This window comes from Euleptes europaea, chromosome 5 (genome assembly GCF_029931775.1).
Source record: "Euleptes europaea isolate rEulEur1 chromosome 5, rEulEur1.hap1, whole genome shotgun sequence".
Lineage (NCBI taxonomy): Eukaryota > Metazoa > Chordata > Lepidosauria > Squamata > Sphaerodactylidae > Euleptes > Euleptes europaea.
In genome coordinates this window covers 34,341,522-34,361,263 of record NC_079316.1, presented here as the reverse complement: position 1 = coordinate 34,361,263, position 19,742 = coordinate 34,341,522, and the positions used below count along the sequence as shown (strand labels likewise).

The window sequence follows — 19,742 nt, the reverse complement described above, 5'->3', positions numbered from 1 at the left end:
TGAAAATGTGAAACTGAAATTTCAGGCAGAGGGACAAGTTAGAGGAAATCCTGCGTGGCTTAACACCTCGTAAGAACGATATTGGAGATGCAATGGTTTTCTGTCTTAATAATGCTGAAGCTGCTGAAGAAATTGTAGATTGCGTCACAGAGTCGCTGTCAATCTTGAAGACTCCACTTCCTAAAAAGGTAACTGGAAATCTCTTTAGAAAGATTATGCATAAAACATTCCTACCAGCTTGTGCGTAATGAGCCCCGTGGCGCAGAGTGGTAAACTGCATGCAGTCCAAGCTCTGCCCTTGACCTGAGTTCGATCCCGACGGAAGTCGCTTTCAGGTAGCCAGCTCGAGGTTGACTCAGCCTTCCACCCTTCCGAGGTCGGTAAAATGAGTACCCAGCTTGCTGGGGGTAAAGGGGAGATGACTGGGGAAGGCACTGGCAAACCACCCCGTAAACATAGTCTGCCTAGTAAACATTGGGATGGGATGTCACCCCATGGGTCAGGAATGACCTGGTGCTTGCACAGGGGACCTTTAACTACCAGCTTGTGCATGGTTGGTCATCACCTGAATTGGCTACTTTTTCAAATTCTTCCAGATGTATCACTTGTTAAACTTGTCTTCTGCACTGACTGTAAAATTATATTATCCAGATTTCCGTCAGGTAAAACAAATCTTTTTTGAGAAAGATGTTTGCCTTTCATTAGAAATTGTGTAATGTTTATGGAAAATATTTCTATGAAACGCAAACATTTTTTTCAGTTGAAGTCTGGCATTTCTTAAATAGCAGTTTATATTGAGAACCTCTGATATAGCTTATTAACAATATGGCTTTTATAAGATGTTGATTTCTTCTAAATTAGCATGGCTTTGTGTGTCAAGGGTCTAAGGCTTGCTTTCTCTTACAAAGTAAAAATATTGGTGACCTTTGTTCTCTGTTCCTTGTAGATTGCAAGATTATATTTGGTTTCTGATGTGTTATATAATTCTTCCGCTAAAGTTGCCAATGCATCATATTACAGAAAGTTGTAAGTACCAAGGTTTTGAAAATGCTACCAACACTTGAAAAATGTAAACAATATCGCATGTTATTGTGCAGAATATTTAATTCAGCAGTTACATTTTTACTAAAATGCATATCCTGTATGTTAACAGAAACATTGTAGTGGTTCATGTTTGACTGCTACTTTTTCTAGATTCAGATCAAGTTTATTGTATAAGGTCATAGGCCGTTACAATCAAAACAGTATAACAAGAAGTTAAAATATACAAAACCAGAATCATTAAAAGAATACGGAAATTGAGAAATTAAAATACGCCCATTCGGCTGTATCTACAACTTTTTCTAGTTTTTCAGACTGGGTTTAGGGATTCTGTGAGGGTTCTTCTGGTGGTCTCTGAATGTAAGGATAGACGGAGCGCTCTTTTTGTGCTATCTGACTGACATGAAAATGGAGCCCTCTCGGGATTTTAGAAACATAAGCAAGGACTCTCTAGCACAGGGGAAGGAGGCAGAATCAACTTCCCCCTCTTTTGAAGGCTGGGTCCTAGCTTCCAGATCACCTCAGAGAACTAGCCAGAAAATATACTGTTAAGAACCAGTACCCCAGTCCCAAAACCTCTGGTTGAGTGGTGCCAAGGAGGTTAATTTAAATCAGTTAAGCCAGCGTGGTATAGTGGTTAAGAGTGGTGGTTTGGAGCGGTGGAGTCTGATCTGGAGAATGAGAGGTGGAGGCTAATCTGTTGAACTGGATTTGTTTCCCCACTCCTACACACAAAGCCAGCTGGGTGACCTTGAGCAAGTCACATTCTCTCAGCTTCACCTACCTCACAGGGTGTCTGTAGTGGGGAGGGGAAAGGAAGGTGATTGTAAGCCGGTTTGAGTCTCCCTTAAGTGGTAGAGAAAGTCGGCATATAAAAACCAACTCATCTTCTTCTTAATTTAAATCAGAACTATGATGACTAATATGTTAGGGCTTTAACTGGGTTTCACTCTATTTTCCAGTGCATAGGATTTCACTAGGAAGAGGCATGTCACTGTGCATCCACAAACGATAATAGCCAGTGGCAGTTTTCCATAGAACTATTTGCTACATAGTTTTTTTGGGTTTTTTTTGTATTTCTGTGGTAAATTCTGGAAAAAAAAATCCAGGTATTTCTCTCACCACTGTGCAGCTGATGTCTATCTAGAAGTTGTTAACCAACAAGAAATGTTCTTTCTGTATCGGGCAAAATCCATTCCATTGAAGGGATGAGGCTGTTTAGAATCGGTCATGGCCCTCTGACTTCCGGCCCTATAAAATCAACCTGCAATCTGAGACCTCATAGGCAATGTATAGAGTGATTGGATGGAATATGCAGCTTCCTGTCCACACTTTGAAAAAGTGTCTGTTGGTTGGTGTGTAACAGTGCTCGAGGAGGGGAGAGCTTGGGGGTCTACAAACATTTTAGTGAAAGGGGGTGTCCTTGGGACACTGATATTTGTCACCTACCTCTCTGATGTTTGTAATCATGGATAGTTTAACCAGTGATTATCACTGTCTGGGTGCATGTACACAAATGCTAGGCACCTTAAAAGATTATATAGAAATACAGACCTAAAGGTTCATATTCATACTTATTATTTTTGTTGTCATGAGGGTTTATTTCTGACTCTCATTGGGCTCTACACGCCACCAGGTTTATTTAGGAGTGGCCCTATTCTTTCTTTATTGCCTTTTCTAGAACTGCAAAATAGTGGGCTTGAACTACAAAATAAATATAAGCGAGAGTTAGGTGACTTTTGTTGCAACACGCTTCATTCTACAAATTGTAAAATGTGGAAACTTTCTTTTCAGTTTTGAAACAAAGCTATGTCAGATATTTTCTGATTTGAACGCTACCTACCGATCAATACAAGGCCACTTGCAGTCTGAAAACTTCAAGGTATGTGCTGAATTGTTGATGCAGAATTATTTAACAGAACCCTTTATACTGCGAATGAATACCACAGTAATTACAACATGTAGCACATTTGAACACAAATGCTAGATCTTACTTAGTGCAAATTATAACAGTGAGTTACAGTTAAAACTGATTCTGTTTGGATTGATGGTTGTCCTACTGTTTAGCTACTATAAAACCAATAGAGGCTTGAATTAGAACACTTGAAGAAGTCTGTCCCCCGGATAAGAAATAATTGCAAATCCTCATATTGCAAGTACTTCATTAGAGCCCAGACCTGGGAGCCAGACATCTTGTAGAATAGTAGAGGAGTGGGCTGAAAAAGCAGGGAATCCTCTAGTAGAGCATGCTTATTTGAATAAATAAAAGTAACTTTCAGCATTTAAATTATTTAATATTAATTGCATTGAAAAGGCCATCATTGGCTGCAGCAAAATGGCTGTTGATACTGTTATCCAGTACTTGTTTTTAATGCTATAGATCTATTGTGTGTCAAGAGCTCTGATACTTCCAGGATTTGGCTTGGAGATCCAACTGAATTTCACATTTCAAGAAATAATCTGAATATGGAAGTTTTTCTGTCGAGATGGTCCATGTTGATATTTGCATATTGGCTCATACAAGTTGCTCTGTAAATTGAGAACAATTCAGATTCCTTTAAAAATAAGCTGGCTTTTGAAACCATAGCATTTCTGTATATTTTTGTTTGAAAGTGAAATTCAAATGGAGTGTGAATAATGCGGTCTGCCTCCCATTGTGGTCTACTTTAAAACTATTTTACTTTAATGGTTTGCAATCAAAGTTAGCAGACCTTGAAGCCTTTGTATGAGTACTCTCAATGTGACAATGCTGAATAGATCCATAGTGTGGGCTTTGTATTTTACTTTTAAAGTTCTTCTCAATACAAATGACTAGCATTGTTTACTACTTTTAGCAACGGGTAATGACATGCTTCAGAGCATGGGAAGACTGGGCGATTTATCCAGAACCATTTTTGATCAAACTGCAGAATATTTTCTTGGGGCTTGTAAATATTATAGAAGAAAAAGAAGTGGAGGTAAGTGCAAGATAAGACCATGATTGATACTACTGGTGTAGAAGCAATCGCAAGCATGAAGAACTACACCTAAGGAAAATGTTTGTGGCTGAGGTTTGTAGTGAACTCGGGGGCATGAAGGCGGCTTTTGATTTCCTAATCCCAAAATAAAACTTCATTGTGATAAGCTGCATACACATGGTTTGGGGGAGAGTGGCATTTCCCCCCTTATGCAAATGTTAGCACTGCCTATACTGTTGCCTTTGGACTAGTGCATCTACCAATTCCTTATTGGAAATTAGTTGGAGCCTGAAGCATGTGCATTGCCCCTTTATCAGTATTCAGACAGGGGAATGTGAGTGTGAGAGAGAAGCTTTAAGCCTCTCATCATGTCCATGTTGTGTGATTACAGCTGGAATTTGTATATTCAGAGGAGCTGTACTACTTCCATTTACTTGAAATGGAGTTCCTGTGAGGGCATTTTTTTATTTCTGCAGTTTTGGAGCCGAGACTTTCTGATCTGTGGGCCTCAATCTGAAGTCTCTCACAGACACTTTTGACTAATGTACGTTTATAGAAGTTTTTTGATTCTGTAATTACAGAAGAGTATGCAGACGACTGTAAATTACTTAAGTATGACCTTTGGTGGGGCTGCCCAGAACCATAAATAAAATACTTGTTGGCATTTGGGCTTTGGGTGGGAATCCAAGTTATAGCAAACAGAGCAATTTTTACAATGTATTAAATGTACAATGAGGTGTGTTCAGGTAAACTGCAGAAAGCATGAGGGGGACTATCCGGTTTCTGAATAATGGAAACCTAAATTAAGTTTAATTTTAAAAAATGAGTGGAACCTTATTTCTTGCTCAAGGGGGGAAAAATAGAAATTCCATGTTTACTCATTGTAAAGACCTGGAACAACACAAATGTTTACAGTGGAGATTTGGTAGAACTTTTTTTGATTTGTGGCTTTTTGCAACTGACCTTCAAATCTTGTGTTAATATCTGCTGATGTGCATAGTTTGTGCAAGGTTGGGATGGGCATAGAAATGCCCTGAAATTGCCAGACAGTGGTGAGCCTCTTACCCACCTCTGCTGTGCACAATGTTAAGAGCAAAGGTGGTGTATTTGTGTTGCATCTATTGCATTGTGCCAGATCTCCCAAGTCCTTCCGCTTTTTTCTTGAAGGTGGAATTGGACGTATTGTTCAGATGCTCACAACTACATCTTGCAGCGCATGTGCCTACTGCTCATAGGGAATTGCTGGCTTTGGGAAGTAGCCCACATTAGAATTATTTATGTGTTTTTGCAAGCTAAGAATGTTGAAAAAGCAGAACTGAAACGAAGCAGTAAAATCAGTTGAGAAAATAACCAGGTGCCTGTATAAATCTTAAAATGCACTTATTTGTTTACAGGAAGTGCCGGATGATCTTGACGGAGCTCCCATTGAGGAAGAACTAGATGGTGCTCCTCTGGAGGATGTGGATGGGATTCCTATTGATGTTGCTCCTATAGATGATATTGATGGAGTGCCTATCAAGACACTTGATGATGACCTTGATGGTGTACCTTGTAAGAAACCTCTAAACTTACTGTATGCTTCAGAGTTGGCTTTTTCTTGCCATAATATCATTTTATTCATATGCAGACAGAAACATATGTTGATATTTAAAATTTGTTTTGATTGAGCTTTTGAAAATGCAAGAATGCCTAGTTGGAAAACTGGCTTCTGTGGTGGTGGTGGTGGTGGTGGTGGTGGTGGGAAATTTGAAAATACGAAATGTGTCTTTCCTACAGTTCTGTGTTCAACCTTGTGTAAGCAAGAACTGTATTTTCACTATTTTATGAGGTCATAAGCTCCTTGAGGAATATACTATGTGCTTATCTGGAGCGCATCCTAGGGTCACATAGAATCTTAAAAGGAGCCCTAATCTAATGTCTGCTACGTTCAGGGTAATTCCAGTGTTCAGACAGAGAACCGGAAGAGCTTTGGATTGAGCCTGTTCTGCTTTTCTCCCTGTTCTGGCTGTTAAATCGATTTCATAAGTTCAGAAGCAGCATATGGCAGTCTACCACAATTACAGTCTCTGTATGTGGAAAAGCTGGCACGGTAGGAACTAGGCCCTCTTTGCCCTGATGTATAATTTCCATGTTGGGGGTGGCAGAGTACTTAAATGCACTCTTACCTTTGGACATTTTTTTTGTCCCAGGAGGGCTGTACCACATGCTCTTTCTGAATTAGAGTTTCTTTCCAAGTATTCATGTTAGAAGATTGCAACTTTAAATGGTTTGCTGGTTGAAGTGCCCTAAGATAAAGAAATGGTACTCAGCAAAGTCATGTTCCTGAACGGACTTGCCATGAAGTAGGTCCTATTGAATTCAGTGGGGCATATATGTTTAGGATTGCACAGCATAGTACTTGGTAACTTCAGTAGTTGTTTAAATGTTTGTCCAACAGTGGATACAAGTGAAGAATCTAAAAAGAATGAGCCAATATTCAAAGTCGCCCCTTCAAAATGGGAAGCAGTGGATGAGTCTGCCCTTGAAGCTCAAGGTCAGTGCTGTTTCTAATTTTTATCACTTTTCTGTGTGTGTTGAATGTTGCATGTTGAGTATTAAGGAAGAGGTACTTCAGTCTCGCAAAACAAATTTCAAAATATTGTGAGAATGTTACAAGTAGTTTATATTCTGAAATATTACCATTAAATAATTAGCACATACCTTATTAACTGTTCATCATTTGTTAAAAATGTCCCTTATAAATACCCAATGAAATGACAGAGATAGTATTTGGTGTTTTTGAGGGCATAATTATGAATATTTATTCTCTCCAGCGGTAACAACATCTAAATGGGAGCTGTTTGACCAGCATGAGGAATCAGAAGAGGAAGAAAATCAGAAGTAAGGATCAAATTGTTCTGTGTTCTATGTTTTCCTCTCCCCTATTATCATAGTGGGCATAGTGGCAGGGGTGCCAAGAGCCACCATAGGCCCCCAGAAATAGATTCTACCTCCCCTACATATGACCCTGATCCAAACCAAATATCATAACAAAACAAATCACTTGGCTTGCTGCAGGCAGGACTACATTACAAGGAAAATAAATGGAAAGGCCTGAGGCTGGATGCAGCATGAGGTTGGCTTCAGGGGCCCTCCAGCTGACTTGGCCTCCCCAAATCTTGTCTCTCCCCCCCCAGTGGCCCTGCATAGTGGTGATTTCACAAAGGATGTGGAAGTAACTGATCCTAAGGTTACATTGGCAGTGGCAAAATTTATCTCGGTCCTTATACCCCATAAACAATAGATTTAGAATTATGCTGCTCAAGATTTATGAATCAAGGAGCTTCAGAGGGAGAAAGGAAAGGAAGTGTGGTGTTTTTAGTCTTCTAGAGTCTTGTGGGGACATACATATCTCCTCTGAAGAGATGTTTGAGCTGTTTCCTCATCACTGGTGTGTACATCTTCTGATAGAAAAATGCATGTTTCTCCTTCACGTAAGACCCCACAGGCAAAGAGGCTCAAGTATGTTTCACATCCTCTCTCTCTGCTTTTATATAATGTATGAAGTTGTTCTAAATCAATTTCAATGGGAATACACTAGAAATCTATGTAGAACTCTCTCGAAATGAATTCTGAAACAGGATCCCATTAATAAAGTGGTGTCCTGTGTGTGGACGTGCTGGACGTCAAAAAGTCACAGGAGAAGGTAGGGGTGGATTCCTCAGACATGTAATAAAAAATCTGAGAGAAATGGCTAGCTCCCAGAAATCAGAAGACGGTAGTGAGGACTGCCTGTATGCTGCCCACATTCTGCCTTGAACATTGGCATCTAAGAGTGGAACTGAAGTCTTGGGAGTTGGGCTCCAACCTAGGTCATACTGGGGTGGAAACGGCAGTGGCCTCATGAAGAACACCATCTCTGAGCTTGATTTTACCCCCCCCCCCAATTTAAGCTGTCACAGAACATGAAACATGTTGGGGGAGACATGCCGCAGCTTTTCTGCAACTCAAGCTAGTCTATCCAGTTTCAAGCAGGGCTGCTACAGAAGTTGCCCCCAGAGCAAATGACCAGATTCTGTTAAAGAGCTATGTATGCAGAAAAGGATTCTATGTGCATATAATTTGTTGGATCGGTAATCGGGAGTAAATCAATACACATATGAATGTGGTTCATCTGCAGTATATTGTTTTCAATGGAATGCATTCTTAAATGTGCAACACCATCCACATTCCAACTGTGCACCTAAGTGTGCCTCCTCCTTTTTTTTGCCGCCAAGTCACTTATGGTGACCTCTGGTGGGGTTTTTAAGGCAAGAGATGTTCAGAGGTAGTTTGCCATTGCCTGCCTCCATGTCACAATCCTGGTATTCCTTGGAGGTCTCCCATCCAAATACTTGCTAGGGTTCGACCCTGCTTAGCTTTTGAGATCAGAGGTATCCAGGTCTGGCCATATCTATTCATGGCTCTTCTTAATTTGATGAGATGAAATATTTTGCTATATTTGTAATTCTGAAATTACAAATATAGCAAAATATTTCAATTGTTGTCATAAATATTTTAATGCCTTTAAAAATATTAAGTTAAAAGAATGTGTTTTTATTAAGAGGAGGGGCTATATGTAATAACAAAGCAGGAGGAAACTAAAGCAAGCCTCTCTCCCATTGGTCTACATTTATTCTTGCGTGATATTGCTTTACATGTTGGAATAAATTTCTGTACTTCTTTTACAGCCAAGAAGAAGAAAGTGAAGATGAGGAAGATACTCAGAGTTCTAAATCAGAGGAGCATCACATGTACTCCAACCCCATCAGAGAAGAAATGCCCGATTCAAAGTCTTCAATCAAGTACTCAGAAATGAGTGAGGAAAAGCGTGCCAAACTCCGAGAGATTGAGGTATGTCTAGCGTTAGTATAGAAACGTGTTAAGGTGCATTTGCTCCCCTGCGTTGCAGCTTTTCTCCTGGTTCTGGTTGCAATTACTAATAAATAGGTCATCATATTGAGAGCTTGGTACTAGTATACTACCACGGAATCGATTCAGAATTGGTGGTGGTGCTATCCAGCATGTTTACAATTGGTAATTCTTAACACAGTTGCAAGGAAAAGCAAAGCTGAGAAGTTATAGAAGGTATGAACGGGAGGAAAGGCCAGATAATAGGAAGGGCTCAAGCGTCAGAAACCTAAAGGGTTTAGGCTGTGAAACCCAACGTGAACTGCGCATATATAATTCTGTGGTACTTCATGTATAAAATAATACTGCAAATGGGTTGATGCGTATATTTCCTTCTACTTTTTAAAAAAACAAATTGCAGAAGGCAATGGCAGGCTATTTTTGATTGTTTGAAATTACTTATAACACTCTGATTTTATCACTACGTAATGCGCATTTTGGCTGACTTTTTAGATCTAGCCCATTTGTTATGTTGACTTGTCATTTTAAATTAAATTGTTGATTTTCCTGTTAGTGTATTGTTTTTTTATCATTGCTGTCTTGAGTAGAAAGGTGGATAAGTTTTCTAACAGTAATTTTCTTAATGTAGTATGTGAATACTTCCTATATTCCTAATTTTTAAAGTTCTGGTTGGTAAAATAGGAGTATGTGCTTGTCCTGTGTATGAAAAGCCTAGGATGCCCTCTGCTGGCAAGAGGAGGTTACACAGAATGCATACCACATTGGTTTTATTTTGCAATCTGTAAGGATACCACCATAAAGAAGTTATTGAACAATGGCATTTTGCACTGCCTGAAATTTCTGCACTATCTTAAGTCAGCCTGACAGAAAGAGGATCACAGTAATTCAACCTGTAAGTCCCCAATGCATAGCTGATATGACAAGGGCTTTCTCTTTTAATGGGTGACATTCCCTGTCCAATACAGATGTTTTCCCAACAAACCAGACCATTGAGACTCCCATTATTATCAATTCTGTGTTTTAAACTGTCATTTCTTTTAAGCTGTATATTTTCTGCTTCGGTTGCCTGTGATTCCTATAGTTGCAAGGAAAACTAAAGTAAGTTTGCCATGGAATGCAAGCTATGCTCACTTGCAGCAGGGAGAGGAGAAGCCATTTCCTTTCATTACTCAGTAGAAGGATGAGGGTGCAGCACAGAGCAGCAGATCCTTCCAGACTTCTGGGTTCCACAGACTGCACATTGTCAGTCTCACCAATAATTTGAAGAGAGGCAGTTCAGTATTAGTAAATCTCTAGATTCATTGCACAAGTGAATTGTTTAGAGTGTTGTTGAAGAGAGCTGTTACTAATGGCTGCTTTACCTTTAAGGTCCCAAGTTAACCACTGTTCTAACCTATAGGTCATCATTTTTGCAGGTAACTCTTGTTAAATGTATTAAATGATTTTGTTTTGTTTTTTTAACAGCTGAAGGTCATGAAGTTTCAGGATGAATTGGAATCTGGGAAACGGCCCAAGAAGCTAGGCCAGAGTTTTCAGGAACAGGTTGAACACTACAGAGATAAGCTGCTCCAGAGAGTAAGCAGTGCTGCTTTTTTATCAGTTAACTGGCATGTTTCACATAAAACATTGCTATTCATGATGTATGTTCGTGCTGATATCCAGTGACTTTCATAAACTGAGGGTTATTTTACATGTTGTGCAGTCAGAAACAGGCCTTTTTCTATGCATATACATGCAGCAGGAATTAGTATAGCCTTTGAACACATCCAAACATCTCATTCTCTGATGTTCTTGTGTCTTCCAGAACACGCTAGTTGAATTTCAGTCAGTTAATTGTTGATGCTTCATATTTTTTAAAACACACTGGGAAAATATTGGTGCAGTTACCAGGAGGCCTAAGAGGAACTTCTGACTGTGAAGTTGTAGAGTATAAACTCACCTGGCAACTCTGTAATCTTTGCTTGTTTTTGCTGTATCCTCCAGTTCATCGTCGTGTCTTCTGTGCAGTTCCACATGGGACTGCGCAGGCCGGCTGCGGAGGAATTTTTTCTAGCTTCTCGAAGCTTCAGAGCACTTGGAGCGCCCCCTCCCCTCCGTCTTGTGCCAAGAGCGGCTGTTTCCCGCCCAATGGTCACATGTATGGGGAAGGGCGCGCGCTCCTTCCCTCAGTTCTCCTTTCGCTGCCGTGGAGGGAGAACGTGTCTCCAGCAGAGCGAAATCACCTCATGACTATTCGACCATTGTCGGAGGTTTTATTCAGCTCAAATGGCTCTTTTCCACAAATGTTCTCGGTGTGTATTGGCAATAGGGGATAGGTAAGATTGCCCCCTGCCTTCTGTGAGCAGACAGCTTTCTGGTCACAGAAAAAGGAATTTGGATCTAACCCGCTGCCGTTAAAAATGGGTTCCTGCCTATAAGAAAGATCTTGTCCAGTCATCCTTGGAGGCCCTACTTCAGGTGCTCCTAATGCTAGATAGATGGCAACCCAGGAAAGGGCTTTCTTGGTTGTGGCGCCATAATTACAAATTCCCTCCTCTGGGAGATTTGTCTGTCCCCTTCTATCATTGTTTTCTTTCTTGTTAGGTCAACGTAGTTCAGTACTTTTTATAATTAAGATATTTATTTGTGTTTAGGCTGTGTTATGTTGGTGTTGACTGATCTTGGATGGTAATAAATAGATTGATAAGATGACTAATTATATGATCATTCCTTATAAACAAGGTGCTACTTGGGTGGATCATAGGGACCATATCTCTCTAGGCTTGTTCCATCTGCACTATTTGCTTCTGAGGCCAATTCAGGGTCTTGATATTGACCTTTAAAGACCTATATGGCTTGGAGCTAGCATACCTACTCCCATAGGAACCTACCCAGCCACTCTGGTGTATCTTCAGAGGCCCTGCTTTGGGTACCCCTGCCATCTGAGGCTAGATGGGTTAGCAACCTGGGAAAGGGCTTACTTGGTCATGGTTCCCAAACTTTGGAACTCCCTCCCCAGGGAGATTTGTTTGTCCCCCTCTGTCATTGTCTTCTGGCAGCAGGTGAAGATTTTTGTTCTGTTTGATATTCACTCACTAACTCTTATGACTCCTCCTCTCTGTTTGTGTTTGTGCTTTAATTTATTGTTTTAAACATTTTATGTATATTTGTATTTTAAATGTTCTTATTGTCTCCATTGGTTGTTTGTGTTTGCCATCCTGAATTGGGTGAAAAGGTGGCATAGGAATGTTTTAAACAAATAAAATGCCTCTTTGAAGTTTTGATCCAAAGATGCTGCAAACCAGAATGACTTTGAGTAAAACTACAGCAGCAGTTAATAGCCTATTTCATGTTTTAATAGACTGTTTAAACTGTGGTGTCTTAAAACTGTGACTGTCTAATAATTATTAGTTCTTGTTGGATTAATGTTAAACTTTGACTTAGTAGCAGATTTACTTGATGGTCTGTGTTGACTCCTGAATTAAAATGTTCAATGACTTGTAATGATTTAGGAAAAGGAAAAGGAGCAGGAGAGGGAGAGAGAAAGAGACAAGAAGGATAAAGAAAAATCTGAATCCAGATCTAAAGAGAAGAAGGAAAAAGAAGAAAGTACACCAACAAGAAAAGAGAGGTATAGAATAATTAATTACTTTAAAAGTATCCTGTGGTCTTTTGAACCCTATTCTAATAATAAACCTAGATTTTATGGTGACAGAAACTTGTATATCTTAATTGTAGAACTTCAGCCACTTGCATAATACTTCCAAACATATATTTTAGTGTTGTGTTATTTAAGCGTGACTAAGGGGGTTACCGCATTTGTATTCCCAGCGATTAAGAGTTTTAAAATGTTATAAAAAATACTGTTCGCACTTTCTATGTATGCCCACCGATGTATTAAGAGTTTGAAAACGTTATAAAAAATACTGTTCGCACTTTGTTTGGCCCCTTTAGCTGTGAAGATGTCTTCCAACCATTTATTAGCCGTGGTATCCAAAAACCCTTTTAAAGCGATGTTTTTTATAACATTTTCAAACTCTTAATACATCGCCGGGAATACAAAGTGCGGCAACCCCCTAAGTATCAGTGGTTAAGAGCCCCGTGGCGCAGAGTGGTAAGCTGCAGTACTGCAGTCCAAGCTCTGCTCACGACCTGAGTTTGATCCCAGCGGAAGTTGGTTTCAGGTAGCCGGCTGAAGGTTGACTCAGCCTTCCGTTCTTCCGAGGTCGGTAAAATGAGTACCCAGCTTGCTGGGAGTAAAAGGAAGATGACTGGGGAAGGCACTGGCAAACCACCCCGTAAACAAAGTCTGCCTAGTAAACGTCGGGATGTGACGTCACCCCATGGGTCAGGAATGACCTGATGCTTGACCAGGGGACTACCCTTACCCTTAAGTATCAGTGATTTTTGTGAAAATCTGAGTTGAAAAGCGTACTAGCTTTCAGTACCAAATAGTAATCAGTCAACTGGTTTATCTGTGATTCATAATCCAACCACTTTATAATAAATAATTTACAGCAATTAATCAGTGCTTGGAGAACAGTTTATGCATAATATAGTGATGGAAATCTCTGTGTGATCAGTCATAGCTTCTGTTGCTCTTTTAAAAGGAAAAGGCGGCACAGCACGTCACCCAGTCCATCCCGCAGCTGTGGAAGTCGACGAGCAAAATCGCCATCACCCAAATCAGAACGCTCAGAGCGATCTGAAAGATCCCACAAAGAAAGTTCACGTTCCCGATCCTCTCACAAAGATTCGCCCAGAGATGCCAGTAAAAAAGCCAAAAGGTAAACAGAATTGTTCTGGGATTTCAGTGTAATGATTTGTTATGCTGATCATGTTGAGAAGGGCGTGCCAGTCTATCCTGCTTTGCTTGCTGGTTGAGCATTTCCCCAAGTGTCTTAGAATTAATAAGGTGAACAATGTTAATAGTACATAGATACCAGGTACAGTTGAGGATCCCCTGATTTGTTAATGAAGGCTACAAGTGATTTTAATGCACTTTTACCCCGCCCTCCCCAGCCCGAAGGCTTCTTTGATGTAGTTTTGTCTTCTGGAGAATTCATGTAATGGGATTATGTGCATCACAGTGGGTTTAAAACCAAGTTTCTGACTGTCTTGAGGGCTGACTTAGGTATTGCTCAATTGACTGATACTAGGTACCAAAAAATGCATTAAAACAAATCAGTTTATTACAGAATGCACTTAAAATACAAAGTTAAAAACATAGGTTCTTGTAGGTTATCCGGGCTGTGTAACCGTGGTCTTGGAATTTTCTTTCCTGACGTTTCGCCAGCAGCTGTGGCAGGCATCTTCAGAGTGGTAACACTGAAGGACAGTGTCTCTCAGTGTCAAGTGTGTAGGAAGAGTCAGAGAGGGGTTGGGTTTGAGCTGAGTACTGTCCAACCCAACCCCTCTCTGACTCTTCCTACACACTTGACACTGAGAGACACTGTCCTTCAGTGTTACCACTCTGAAGATGCCTGCCACAGCTGCTGGCGAAACGTCAGGAAAGAAAATTCCAAGACCACGGTTACACAGGCCGGATAACCTACAAGAACCAATGAACTCTGACCGTGAAAGCCTTCGACAATATTTTAAAAACATAGGTCTGGAATTTAGCCTTTAGACTGAAAGTCACTGCTCTAAGTGCTCCTCAGTATACAATATATAGTACAAATGAGCTTCTTAAAGTTGATGATATACAAACAAGACCTCAGTAAACCTGACTGAATGAGTATCTCAATGTTGATAGTCCACAAACTCACAGTAAAAAAGGCCAAACACATTTCAGCCCTATGGGCCTTCTTCAGCAGTCACAAACACATGCATACCCACCAAGATCAAAGTGTTGACATAATTAGCCAGATCTGGTGTTAATTGATTTGTGCACATTTTATTCCATGTGGCCAAATGGTGACCTTATGAAATCACAGATCTTGTTCCGTGCTTTTCAGGCCGACGCAAAAAACAAACAACGTAAGTTTGTAAATGATTTTGTCTGCTTGCTGGTTGATGTCTACATATACACGAGGAGGAAATCGTCAGCCAAGATTAGACAAAATGAAATATTTTAAAGAAAAGAAATATTTTTTTAAAAAACTGGCTGGGATGGGTATTCAGGCACAACACTCTGGTGGCTTGTGTCGTGGCTGGTTAACCAGAATCAAAAGATGGGTGCTGCTCAATTCTACAGTACTTGATGAGGTCATTTGGAGAGAAGGGTCATGAATACACATATGACACCAACTCTTGCTCTCTTGCTTTATTTTTAATGTATAGTTACTTTTTCCTTTTTGTATTTTTTTGTATTGTGTAAATTGGTTGAGTACAGGTGGTACGTTGTTGACATGCGACATTTTTTATTTCAGATCACCATCTGGCTCAAGGACACCCAAAAGATCAAGGCGGTCACGATCCAGGTCACCTAAAAAGTCAGGGAAAAAATCCAGGTCTCAGTCCCGGTCTCCACACAGATCCCACAAGAAGTCGAAGAAGAGTAAACACTGACAAACTGTTAATTTTTATGCTGTCATTTACTGGAAATGCGGTTTTGTTTTTGTGCCTGAACAGTCTGTTTTAAAAACAAAACACAAAAAAGCATTCCTAAATTTTTTTGTGAATGCACGTGTATACTCATGAGTAACTGCGTCGGTAGACTGTCATTGTTTTATATTGTACAAAATACCTTCATTGTGGCTACTTCCCATGATGAAATTTTGTGTTCAGAAACTTCATCTGAAATGTGTGTAACTGATCTGCTGGCAGTAGTGGTATTTTGTTTTAGAATGTTGTGACTTAGCAAAAAAACCACAGTTGTTCTCCCCCCTTTCCTCCTCTTTTTTTTTTTGTAGCTTTGACAACTTGAATTAGATTTCAAATAAAATCCGAAAGAAAATATACAGAAACTGTTTTCTTTCCCTTCCTACATTGATTATTCAGTCCATATCGTGGCAGTCCTATGTGTTGCAAATCCTTTAACAGGATTCTTCAGCGTGGTGGTCAGGCTGAAGATTCATGAAGTATGATGGGTTCCATCTCACGAATATTGACATTTGACAAAGTTTCACTTAATACAAAGAACACTTATAGTAAAGAATGATGTGCTTTAAAAGTGCATTGTGGGTTATATATCGTGAATCTCCAGTCATAGTGTTGCCGGGAACTGTATTCTTTGCCTGCCTTACTCTCTCCATAATAATTTGGTGATCAGGATCCACAGGTGATGTCTCTATGCTGGGCAGCTGTGCTTCTTCCCATATCTCCAAAACCAGGTGGTGATGACTTATTTGCTAGAGAAAGCTAATAAGCATTTTAGCTTCTTCCTGTTTGTTTGGTGTGATAGTTCAGAAAACTCATTAAGGTGGCAAAGGAGGATTTTAGCATTAAGTCTCCCCCACCCTCAAATTTAGGTTCTTCTCCCTTCTGTATTCCGTCAACCTCCTTCCTTTCTCTCGAGCCGCATAAGTCTCCTGAGCCATTCACAACAGCAGCATCATATGACTAATTAGATAATTTAAACCAAGCGAATAGAACAATTTTAATACATATTTCTGTAAATAAAAATGACTATTGTATAAACTTGGCGGTCGTTCCCTGTCTGCGTCTCAAATAGTAAACTTGAGGTTCACATCTAAAATGCTCTGCTCCTTTCCATAGGAATGGTTGCAAGCATTGTTCCTAATGGACTGTGAATCCTCAGACTACAGCTAAAAGGTGAACCTTCAGTAGGGCGCAATAGGCTAAATGATAATTTTAGCCACAGAATTAGTTTTGCACATTTGTTCTCATGCAAGCAATGAAAGGAAAGCGTAAAGCTGTACAGAAGCATTTTCCTGAACAAATACTGCTAGAATGATCACAACTTTAAAATACATAATGAATTGTCTTTCTAAAGTGGATTTATTCCAGAGGGTGACCTTGTAAATTCATTTTTGTATTGAGTTCATCTGTTGGCTGTGAAAATGGTTGAAATAGTGGAAGAAATTAGATTTTTATTAATTTGTATGTTTTTCTAATATGCTTGTATTCTCCCTACCCCCCTTTTCCAGTTTTGGATGCCCTCTTGTTTTAAGCCTGCTTTTCTCTTTTGGCATTGATATAACATTGCACCTCCTCTGGGTCACTTAACTTTTTTCCATGAAAGAAAAACAGAGAAAGTTCATTGTTTGTTTCCAGAAGGAGCGGGCAGATTGTAATAAAAATGTAAAGTTTAAAGGGACCTTGATTCTAGTGAAGTGTTCTTTTTATCCATAATTACTTTTTTAAATGATATAGAAAACTATCTGTTCTGGTATATGTGTGAGGCTTCTTTAGTTACAAAAGATATTTCAAACCTCCATGCATTATAGGAGAATGATAAATCACATATTAAAAGTATATTAGGATCCAGCAATCCCTATACATACACACACACACACACACACACACACACACACGACCTCCATGCCCAAGTGTGTGTTTGGTTTTTTGGGGTGCGGGGCAAAGAGCTGTAGTAGAAAGAGTGGTTCTGAAAAGCCCCACTCTGCTCATGGAAGGTGTTGTGCAGCTTTTTGGATTCTCAGCTGTGTTGTCAGATTTCTTCCCTTGCAGCTTAATCCCTCCGGCTCTTTGGTACCACTCCTCCGGTGGTGGTGCGATCACAAGTTGTTATTGTGAGCTCAACCATAATAGAGAACGATTTAGCCACTTTAGTTCTTGGAAGTAGGATATAGGCATGCCAAACACTTCTCCCAGATATATTTGTACTACTGTTTCCTGACTTTTTATCTTGAATGCATTAAGCTGCTATGACATCACAAGAGTGAATTGTGGAAGTTTATATGTGAAAATCGTAATGTAGGGTAATGAATGAAGGGCATCTGTTCCTTGCGTCATCTTTGAAAGCATCTATTGTGAGAAAATCATGCGTATTTTAGATAAAAGTGTAGGGTGGTCAGATGCAAGCTCATCTCTTATGAAAAATTACCCTTAGCAATAACTAGAGCAGAGAGGGGAAAAGTCAACATAATGACTTTAGAAGGAAGATGATGGAATGGTTTCCACGGTTCCCAACTTCTCAGAATGTGAAGATGATATTATGGAAAAACTGGTAATGTGTATTTTAGATAAGAGTGTAGGCTTGTGAGATGCATGCTCATCTCTTATGAAAAATTATTCTCAGCAATAAGATGACAGAATGGTTTCCCAGTTCCTAACTTCCCAGAATGTGAAGATGATGTTCTGGGAAAACTGGTCATTCTCTCTCTGAGGGGGAGAGCATCTTGCTAGCGACGGGTGATTCTCTTCCGGTTCCTTGGGACAGGCAGGATGTAAACAAACTTCCTGTTTCCTGCTCCTGAATCGCCCATTCCTCAGTTTTTCTTCCTGCCTCGCTGTGGGAAGGCAGCAACTAGGGTTGCTCCGCGCAACCCTCCTCCATAGTCCACCATTTTGGGGCGAGCACACGTGTTTCCCCCCCCCCGCCGCCGCCGCCAGCGATAGCAGCCCCGAACAGCCGCACACGGAACAGCCGCGGACCAGCTGGCAGAAAACCGGGCGCATGGCGAGCCAAGCGGCACCTGACGACTTTCTCCAACGGGGGGAGCTCACGGAGGGTCTAGTCCCAGCCCCCCCCCAACCACCACATGGGCCATCCGGCAGCCGCAAGGGCGGCAACGCGGAGAGGCACGAAAGCCAGGCTTCTTCCTCCTCCTCCGGCAAGCGGAAGCAACGAGATACCGGACCCAAAAAGGACCGGGACAACAAAAAGAAGCCCGAATCAGCTGCAGTTGACCCAGCCGCTGCTCAAGGGAGCGGCGGGAAGAGGCAACGCCGGGAAGCGTCCCCTATTGCGCACTCAAGCCGCAGGGGCAGCGAGGGCTCCAGGGAGACGGCGACCGACGTAAAAGAGACCAGCGAGCCGGCAACACAACTAAGGGGTGAGCCTAAGCCTAACCCGGGGTCCCTGCCTAGCCACCAGCCCACCCAGCCCACGGGGGCATCGGGAAACCAACCCCCCGGGACACCCCAGAGCGACCTCCTCACCCTAATGAGGCAGGTCCTCAGGGAAGAATTCCCTTTCCTGCAGCCCGCGGCCCAAGGGGGCTGGCAGCCTGCCCACCCACACGCAACCCAAGGGGGTTCATGGGTCGCACAAACCTATTATCCCCCTGCCCAAACCGGGAGGGAAGAAAGACCCAGCACCAGCTTGGCTGCAGGGACCACTAAGCCTGCTACCTCCAAGGCAAGGGGAAAGACCCCAGATTCCCCCAACACAATGCAGGACAATGCCTCCCCCCCCCCTCCTCGCAATATGATTCAGATGAGGGAGAAAAAGAGGAAGGCGAATTCTCTTCCTCTGAAGGGGAGGGGGAACCAGTGGAAGAGAAGCAGACACGCCTGTTTCCCAGAGAGGACTATCAGGGCATCCTAGCTAAAGCCATTATGGCCCTCGACCTTACCGAGGTGCCAGAGCCTGATGAGGGGGAAAAGGGGAAGGGCAGACCAAGGGGCCCCAAAGAGTTTTTCCCCAGAACGCAGCCCTCCACCAAGGTGGTACCCTTCCCAGAATATTTTGAGCACCGACTGAACCTTGAGTGGGAAAAGCCTCTGGGCAACAGGCCTCTTCCCCGCAACATCACCAAGCTCTACACCCTGGCCCCTCACGCCATGGAGCTTCTACGCATGCCCTTAGTAGAGGGACCAGTGGCGGCGCTCCAGTCGCCGGGCCTTCTCTCAGGAGATGGCATGGGCTCTATAAGGGACCCCTTGGACAGAAAGGCCGACCAAGCCTCCCGCAAGACCCACGAGGCATTGGCCACATCCATCCAAGCCTCGGCAACCGCAACCTTTTTTGCGAGGGCGGCTATAGTGTGGGCAAGAAAACTTGCCACT

General features: G+C 41.6%; 1 protein-coding gene across 4 annotated transcripts in view; it reads left to right on the top strand.

Annotated features, from left to right (window-relative positions):
- U2SURP (U2 snRNP associated SURP domain containing) overlaps window positions 1-15,879 on the top strand; it is a 40,203-nt gene extending 24,324 nt beyond the window's left edge. For 2 of the 4 annotated variants that reach the window (XM_056849448.1, XM_056849446.1), the window contains 12 exons: window positions 26-188; window positions 947-1,026; window positions 2,836-2,923; window positions 3,876-3,998; window positions 5,393-5,549; window positions 6,436-6,540; window positions 6,812-6,878; window positions 8,708-8,870; window positions 10,353-10,463; window positions 12,380-12,498; window positions 13,478-13,654; window positions 15,239-15,879. In XM_056849448.1, the coding sequence (XP_056705426.1) occupies window positions 26-188; window positions 947-1,026; window positions 2,836-2,923; window positions 3,876-3,998; window positions 5,393-5,549; window positions 6,436-6,540; window positions 6,812-6,878; window positions 8,708-8,870; window positions 10,353-10,463; window positions 12,380-12,498; window positions 13,478-13,654; window positions 15,239-15,377 (1,492 nt within the window). In that variant the 3' untranslated portion in view covers window positions 15,378-15,879. The remainder of the gene's footprint in view (window positions 1-25; window positions 189-946; window positions 1,027-2,835; window positions 2,924-3,875; window positions 3,999-5,392; window positions 5,550-6,435; window positions 6,541-6,811; window positions 6,879-8,707; window positions 8,871-10,352; window positions 10,464-12,379; window positions 12,499-13,477; window positions 13,655-15,238) is intronic. The other 2 variants (XM_056849447.1, XM_056849449.1) reach the window with 1 other exon arrangement.
- Window positions 15,880-19,742: the final 3,863 nt, after the last annotated feature.